The 8,247-nt window shown below is 42.8% G+C and overlaps 2 protein-coding genes across 2 annotated transcripts in view; one reads left to right on the top strand and one right to left on the bottom strand.

The window, feature by feature from the left end:
* Nucleotides 1–4,808, top strand: part of pnp4b (purine nucleoside phosphorylase 4b) — an 8,394-nt gene extending 3,586 nt beyond the window's left edge. The window contains exons 2-7 of the mRNA XM_014034065.1: nucleotides 1,360–1,532; nucleotides 3,110–3,213; nucleotides 3,477–3,652; nucleotides 3,722–3,912; nucleotides 4,108–4,187; nucleotides 4,267–4,808. Coding sequence (XP_013889519.1) covers nucleotides 1,360–1,532; nucleotides 3,110–3,213; nucleotides 3,477–3,652; nucleotides 3,722–3,912; nucleotides 4,108–4,187; nucleotides 4,267–4,407 — 865 coding nt within the window. The 3' untranslated portion in view covers nucleotides 4,408–4,808. The remainder of the gene's footprint in view (nucleotides 1–1,359; nucleotides 1,533–3,109; nucleotides 3,214–3,476; nucleotides 3,653–3,721; nucleotides 3,913–4,107; nucleotides 4,188–4,266) is intronic.
* Nucleotides 4,806–8,247, bottom strand: part of decr1 (2,4-dienoyl CoA reductase 1, mitochondrial) — a gene marked incomplete at its 5' end in the record, with an annotated part of 27,094 nt that continues 23,652 nt past the window's right edge. The window contains 2 exon segments of the mRNA XM_014034064.1: nucleotides 4,806–5,104; nucleotides 5,232–5,294. Coding sequence (XP_013889518.1) covers nucleotides 5,045–5,104; nucleotides 5,232–5,294 — 123 coding nt within the window. The 3' untranslated portion in view covers nucleotides 4,806–5,044.

Genomic DNA, 8,247 nt, shown 5'->3' with positions numbered 1-8,247 from the left:
TTAACCTTTCCAACATGACAGGTAACCTAACCTTAACCTTTCCAACATGACAGGTAATCTGACCCTAGCCTTTCCAACATGACAGATAACCTGACCCTTCCACCTCAGCAGGTAACCTGACCTTAACCTATCCTACATGATTTTAAAAAAATTCTGCTCTCGGAGGAGTAAGACACTTTTTCCTTCTCTTCTGCCCTTCCCTATCTTATCTTATCTTCCCTGCTTTGCTGCTTGGAGCCTTCTCTAATTTTCAACTGAAACCAGAAATTATTATATTTTTATTTTTATGGAYTTGGTTAGCTGGTCTCTTAATAAATTTTTGGAACAAAGTTTTTTCTTCCATGGGAGGACAGGTCAAAGGTGGGACCTCTGTTCTGGGTATGTCTGGATTCTGATCACTGGGTTCTACAGATTGGCTTGGTGGTCTCCTGGTGGTCTACAAAACAGTGGCAGTGGCTTTTCATTTCCTGGCTGCCTGACGAATATGAAGGATTGCCGTTCTATCAGCACTCAGAATTGTGCCTTGAGCGAGCTGGACTCGATCTGCAAGCGGTTCTGCTGAGGGTTGCGGGCCGGCTGTGGTTCCTGGACTTTGCTGGCCAGATGGAATTGATCTTGGAGAAGCTGATAGATCGGCTTGGGGGGATTGTCCACATTATTTGTCTGATTGGATTCACCACATTGAGAGATACCAGCAGAMATGAAGGCAGATGGAAAATTGTTATTGTCTGACTGACCGAAAACATTTTCTATGTTCCCAAACAACTGATTCCCCCACACGTGACCTTGAAGGGCTGTGGATCTAATTTCTGCTAGATGTTTACATCGACTTGTGGCTTGGCCCCTACCTCTCCCTCCATCTGTAAYCTGATCCCTGAAAGACAACCTGGAGCTGCACAGAATGAACAATTCACATCAGTATTCTGAAAAATGCCTGGGCAGGTTTTTGGGGACTAGATTCTTCGGGTTCATTCTAAACTCACTTACTCCTCTGGCTAATAAATCTGCTCTGTGCAGAGGTTTTTTTATAAACACCATAGTGTGTCACGTTGATATAATATGTTTTGTTTTTCTCCTCATCTGTCCTTGTGTGGTTTTTAGTTTTTCTGTTAAGGGTAGCACCTCCTCATGGTGACTTCATGAAGATGATCCTTGCTCTGTGCAGGTCTGTGGCTGCATGACCCAGAGCACCTGTTCTCCCATGTTTGTTATGTTCTGTCTTCTTCTGAATGGTTGTTCTGAACTGTAATTTCATTGTGCTCTGTACAATGACAATAAAGGTCGATCTTACTTATCTTATCTAATGTATTGTTTATCTATTGTGTATTCAACGTCTTCTCTTTGTGTTTCTTGTTTCAGCTGCTGCTCATTTGATGACTACAACCTGACCACCGAGTGGCTGCTGAACCAGACGAATCACCGTCCAAAGGTGGCGGTGATCTGTGGCTCAGGACTTGGGCTGCTGGCTGATGGAGCCGTCAACAAACAGACGTTCAGATATCAGGACATCCCTAACTTCCCTGTGAGCACAGGTACGTTGTCTCAGACTGAGGACAGAGTGGTGTATCTTTTTAATACACTACTCAGATTTATGATTATTAGAATTATTACTCATTCTTAGTGTATAATTAAGTATTTACCTTAGAATGACTCCTAATTTCAATGCAAAAATCACCCAAAAATGATGTTTCAAATGATGAGGGAGTAGGGCTCAATGCAAGTTTTTAAAAGTTAATTTAATGCTTCAAAACCAGCTGACATTGCATAAAACTTTGAGTCGAGGCCGTCTGGACCCCGCGGTGACTCATCTAAACAAACTGCCTTCTCCTTCTTCATGGTTGACCAGTCCCTGCTGTCCACCATTTCCAGAACATCCTCCATGATGTCATCCCTGCTGCAGCTCTTGGGTCCCTCTCGGTGGCCTGATTTCATCCATTGTTTCACCTTTTCACCATCCTTCGTTTTTACAGAATTAAAGTCTAGGTCCAACTTGTGTAGTTTAAAAACAGGAGTAAGTTTTACAGGTATGTTTACAGGTGTGCTCATTACATTTTGACGGCTCAGTTTGTCAGATCTACTGCCACTGAAACATCTTGTTTCTGCGTTATATTCTTGGTTCAACCCACGATCAAACAACCCTTTAATGTCTTATTTAATTAAATGTCCAAGGTCTTAGCCATGATGTCAGAACATGGCTCCCTCCCATCAGGAGGGTGTCGGTGTTAGCCCCCCTGTTACACAGTTTAATGAGCTAATGCACCCCCTGCCTTCTGCTTTTCCTGTGCTACAGTCATATATAGTTTCATTCAGCCTGTATCACATGTTTACATCATATTTTACTAAATCAAGCTTCTAAGTCACACATTTTACTGATTATTACTTCTACTAGATAACCTCTGTTGATTAAATGAAGTCACACATCTCAGTGATTATTGCTGATTATGACATAAAATCACACATCTTATTGATTATGTCTACAAATGAGCTCATCTCCTGACTGCTCAGTACTGATGGCCTCTTTAGATTAAATGATTACACTTTGCCAACACAATCCCAGTACCACAGGAACTGTTGGTCCTTCGTTGTGTTGCTGGGTGTCACCGAGACGTTGGGCAGTTTAACTTCTTGTGTTTTAACCCTACATTACTTAACAATGATCTGATTGGTCAATGTTAAATTTAAATTTAACCCAAATCTAGAAGCAGTTTAAAGGAACAGAGTGCTTCAGTCCAGGGCATCAGATTATGGAATAATCTGGAAGATGACATTAAAAACACCAGATCAATGAGTAAATTTAAGAGAAGGATAAAGAATCATTTACTGGAGAAATATGTAAATATATAAACTGTTGTTCAAGGAGTTAAACCTTTGTATTTTTCTTTTTTTATAAACTAAAGGTTATTTTTGATTGAATTTATTTATTTGAGAAAAAGGGCAGATATAAGATTTTATCTTCTTCTACCTTTCATTTAATTTATGCTTTGTATTTTAGTTGAATTGATGTTATTTTTTAAAGAAATGAATAAACTAAGTGCACAGTGTGAATGTGTGTACCCACAGTGACAGTAAACTTGATCCTATAAAGTAAAAGTACGTTTCCATCATGTAGTTCCAGGTCATGAAGGCTGTTTGGTGTTTGGGACAGTTGAAGGCACTTCCTGTGTCTTCATGAAGGGTCACTTCCATCTCTGTGAAGGTTACTCGCTCTGTCAGGTGAGTCGTTTGCACCAATCAGGAGTGAGGATTCAGACAACAGTTCCTTCATTCAGGAACAGGTGAACGCTGTCAGGACGTCACGATGATCTTTAAAATGACTCAAACACATCCAGAAAACATTTAGTAATTAACTGTCTGTAAAACGTTACATCAAACCTGCAGATGAACATTTTTATTTCCAAATAAAGAAGTTGTTTCTGAGCTGAAGCTGTCTTCAGACACTCGTCTCACCTGAGCACCACTCTGCCCACCTGTATCAGGTGACCTTCCCTGTACGCATCTTCAAGCTGATGGGGGTTGAGTCTGTGCTGGTGACCAACGCCTCAGGGGGAATCTGTCCAGACTTCAAGGTTGGAGACATAATGATCATCAAAGACCACATCAACCTGCCCGGCTTTGCTGGACAGCACCCTCTGTGTGGACCCAACGATGAGCGGTGAGACGGACACACTGCAGGACCCTGGCTCTGAGATCAGGTCGACATGAAACATGAACCTGTTTGCAGGTTCGGGATCCGGTTCCCCTGCATGTCAGATGCTTACAGCAAAGATCTGAGGAGTCTGAGCCTGGAGGTGGGCTCAGAGCTCGGCTGCAGCCACTTCCTTCGAAGTGGAGTTTACTGCATGGTGAGTGGACCAAACTTTGAGACCATCGCTGAGGCCCGAATGCTGCGGACCCTGGGCTGCGACTCAGTGGGTAAGACCCAAACTCATGGTGTCAGGGTGAAGGTCTGCTCTTACACCCTGGTCCTTCTTCAGATACTTGTATCAGAATGATGCCATGTTTGAAAACACCACGAGCGGTCAGGTGATGATGTCACATGAGCCACGGCTCACTTACCTGAGTCTGTACACCTGTCTGATGGACAGAGTTCTGGTCTTTGTTCTGCAGGTATGAGCATGGTTCCTGAGGTGACTGTGGCCAAACACTGTGGACTCAGAGTTCTTGGGCTGACCCTCATCACCAACAAGGTCCCTGAAAACTGCCAAACACTCCTTCATGTCATCTGTGTGATGTGTTAACATGTTACCTGTTCATGTCACACCACAGGTGTCTCTGGACTACAGCCGTGAAGACAAGGTGAACCACGATGAGGTTCTGGAGATCTGCAAGATGAGGGCGGAGCTTCTGCAGAAACTTGTCACGACGCTGATTGGTCGCTGCCAGCAGCAGAGCATCAACAGGCACTGAGACAGGACTGAGTTTACCTGCGACCCACCTGAGGCCCCACCTGAGGTCCCACCTGAGGCCCACCTGAGACCCCACCTGAGGTCCCACCTGAGGTCCCACCTGAGGTCCCATCTGAGGTCCCACCTGAGGCCCCACCTGAGACCCCACCTGAGGTCCCACCTGAGGTCCCACCTGAGGTCCCATCTGAGGTCCCACCTGAGTCCCACCTGAGTCCCACCTGAGGTCCCACCTGAGGTCCCATCTGAGGTCCCACCTGAGTCCCACCTGAGGTCCCACCTGAGGCCCCACCTGAGACCCCACCTGAGGCCCCACCTGAGGCCCCACCTGAGGCCCCACCTGAGGCCCCACCTGAGGCCCCAGGGCCCTGAGTAGTCTAAACTGAAAATAAACTCTTCAGCACAGAGTGACTCGTTTATTATGAAACAATGTTTTCTGTTGTTCACTTCAGTAAGTCATCAATTCAAACTGTCTGATGTGTCTGTACACATCAGGAGGGGGCGGGGCCTCTGCACTCTCATTGGTTGCTGTGGTCCAACCGTAGGGGGCGGGGCCTCTGCACTCTCATTGGTTGCTGTGGTCCAACCGTAGGGGGCGGGGCCTCTGCACTCTCATTGGTTGCTGTGGTCCAACCGTGTTTTTAGGATCCTTTAGTGCTTCTGATCATGGTCTCCATCATCTTCCACTGATCCGGAGTCACCTGAAACACACGAGTTCATCAGAGATGAAACATGAAGAAGCAGCTGTGAGATCAGCAGGTCCAGCAGGTCCAGCAGGACCAGCAGGTCCAGCAGGTCCAGCAGGTCCAGCAGGTCAGGTCCACTCACCCTGCGCAGCTCGTTAAACTCTCCCGCCATCGACACAAACTCTCCTCCATCAAAGCGAACAACCTGAGGACAGAGACACAGTCAGCTCCACAGTGGCGTCTGCAGACATTTATTTCAGGGGGGCCGCGGGGGTTGAAAAGATTTGAAAACTATGGCCATATAAAGCTACAAATGTACCAACAGATGTTCAGTTTGTTATTTTACAGATAATATCAGTGATTGTGTGACGTCCAGAGAGCAGAAACAACAACAACAGTCTGGTTTCACTGTGTTGTGTATCGTTACACAAGGAGTGCCTGAAATGGTTTTTATTGTTCCATGTTTCAGTGACAGAAATAATCCTACCGTTGGGGGATTAGGATTAACTCTAACGGTTTGTTCAGGAATAGAAACACTGAGTGAAGTCATGTTTTGTGGTAAAAGTTGGGTTTAAATGAATTAAATTTTAAATGTGATGGGGACACTTCCCTTCTGTCATTTTATTAAAACAAGTCAAAATATACATTTTAAAAACATTTACAAGGAACAAGCTTCCTCATTTTAAACCTCTTATAAATTATAAATACCCCAATCTGGAAAAAAGACTGTATACAATTATACACAGTACTACATCTACTGTAGTATNAATAATATTGCTACTCCTCTGGCTTTAGAGTTAAATGACGAATGATAGATCTCTCCAACCCAAGAATATTTTAACTTCAAATGATTTGCATCCTGCAGGTGTGTTTCCTGTAGAAACACGATGTCTGGCTTTAGCCGTTTCAAATGTGAACATATTTTAGAACGCTTCACTGGACTATTGAGACCTTTAACATTCCAACAATAAACCTAACAGAAGAAAATGATGATGAAGACTTCAAAACACCGGACATGTGAGTTGTTTATAGCAGAGATTAAGACCATGCCACCCCCTAAAGGAGAGGAGAGGAGAAAGAAATGAAAGGGGAAGAAAAAAAAAACACTGACAGATAAACATATAACATATAAATCTTACCCACCCCCTATTTGCACACTGTCCTTCCCCAAATGAAGGAACGTGCAGACTCCTACAGGAGTCACCAGCAAACTTGTCCTTACAGCTAATCAGCAATAACAAAAGAAGAGAAAAAAAACTCGAGGTGACTCCCGCAGAACCAGTCAAATAATGTTAACAAGTAAATTTACAATAGGCACCTTTCTAGTCAGCCAAAGAGAAAAACACCAATAGTAAACATTTTGTTTGAATTTGTAAACAAAACAAAAAAAATCTTATTTCACTAATTCAAACCAAACTAAACATCATTTTTCCCCTCCTCCTTTTTCTTTTTAACTCCAAATTTTAGTGAACCGAGCAAATAGAACAGAGGGGAAAAAAATCAGCAGAACATAAAACAGAAATCCTTCTGCAAATAACTCTTACTTGGTAATAGACACAATGTAAGTTTTAGCCTCTTCTGGAGATGTAAAGTCCCGTGTAGCTCCATCATAGGTGATCCGTAACCGAGCCGGATGGAGCAGGCCGAACCGGACCCCCTCAATGCCTCGGAGCTGACGACGGCAGTCNTGACATTTATCAGGAATAAAGACTTGTGAGTTGTGGTGCATTTGTGTGTGGGGGGGTCATTGTGTTACTGCTATAAGGAACAGTTTCTACACTTTTCCCACAGTAAAATTCAAGCACTTTCAAGGTAAATTTTCAAACTTTTCCAGCACCAAATTTCAGAGCAGTCTTCATCACTTAGTCTTATTTCATTTAGTTTTATTACCATGAAACACACAGTACTCCCTGTCTGAAGGATACCTATCAGTAGTCTAAAGTACTCAGTAACTGAGCACAGTACTGCAGGTTGTAGTATTAATATGAAGTGAACACAGGGGCAGAAGAAGCCTTAAACTCATCACAGATTGTGGAATACTGGTAAACCACAGTGACCTTTAACATAAACCAGTAGCTAACAACGTTACAAATGTTTTTAATAAAAATGTTAGGAATACATCAGCTCAGTCCACACAGCCTGGATTCTACTGATCCTTTAAAATATCTTAAGACTTTCAGCTACAAACAGGTTTTTAGCTAGCTGTCAGAAGTTTGATTTGTTTAGATGTTTGTATTCTGCCCTGTTTGTACTTGTACTGTTGTATGAATGTGATGCTTTTAAAATTTGATCTTGCTTTTATTGTGAAGCACTTTGTGATTTTATCTCTATGAAAGGTGCTTTACAAATAAACTCTGCGTAGAACAAAATCGCCCTCACAGCGTCTCTGAGCATCAACGTGCACATTATGAAGGTTATGATTAAAAATACTTGAACATTAAAAACACATCATTGATAATACAGAAGAACTAGGCAAACAAAATCAACAATGTGTGAAAACTGTCATTTATATTTCATTTTTGATTATTAAATTACATTTTCTTTAAAGTATGGGTTTAAATATAAAAAAATAGCTCAATAAAATCCACAATGACCTAATTTTAATGCTATTATAAGGTACAGGCCTCAAAATATTTTATATTTATGATAAACTAAAACTGACTCATTCACTGTGAGGGTTTTTGGGAAAAAAAAGTCAAAAGTTAAACAAAGCTATACTTTTGCTACAGTTTTGTTCAAACTAGTATACAGTACCTCTTAATGTTCATATTATATAAGAATAATTATATATAATTCCAAGAACTAAAGCAACATAAACAGCCAATTTTACCATGACAGGCTGCAGACTAACCCTCTCTCTTCTCCTCCACTCCTCCTGTCTGCTCCTGTTTAGCTAACGTTAGCTAACGTTAGCATTCACCTGCACGGCTGTGAGTCGTCTGTCAGGTGGATGCTAACGTTAGCATTCACCTGCACGGCTGTGAGTCGTCTGTCAGGTGGATGCTAACGTTAGCATTCGCCTGCACGGCTGTGAGTCGTCTGTCAGGTGGATGCTAACGTTAGCATTCGCCTGCACGGCTGTGAGTCGTCTGTCAGGTGGATGCTAACGTTAGCATTCGCCTGCACGGCTGTGAGTCGTCTGTCAGGTGGATGCTAAC

The sequence above is a fragment of the Austrofundulus limnaeus genome, unplaced genomic scaffold (assembly GCF_001266775.1).
Source record: "Austrofundulus limnaeus strain Quisiro unplaced genomic scaffold, Austrofundulus_limnaeus-1.0 Scaffold1954, whole genome shotgun sequence".
Taxonomy (NCBI): domain Eukaryota; kingdom Metazoa; phylum Chordata; class Actinopteri; order Cyprinodontiformes; family Rivulidae; genus Austrofundulus; species Austrofundulus limnaeus.
The sequence above is the reverse complement of the archived record's forward strand: the minus strand, read 5'-3'. Positions and strand labels throughout refer to the sequence as shown.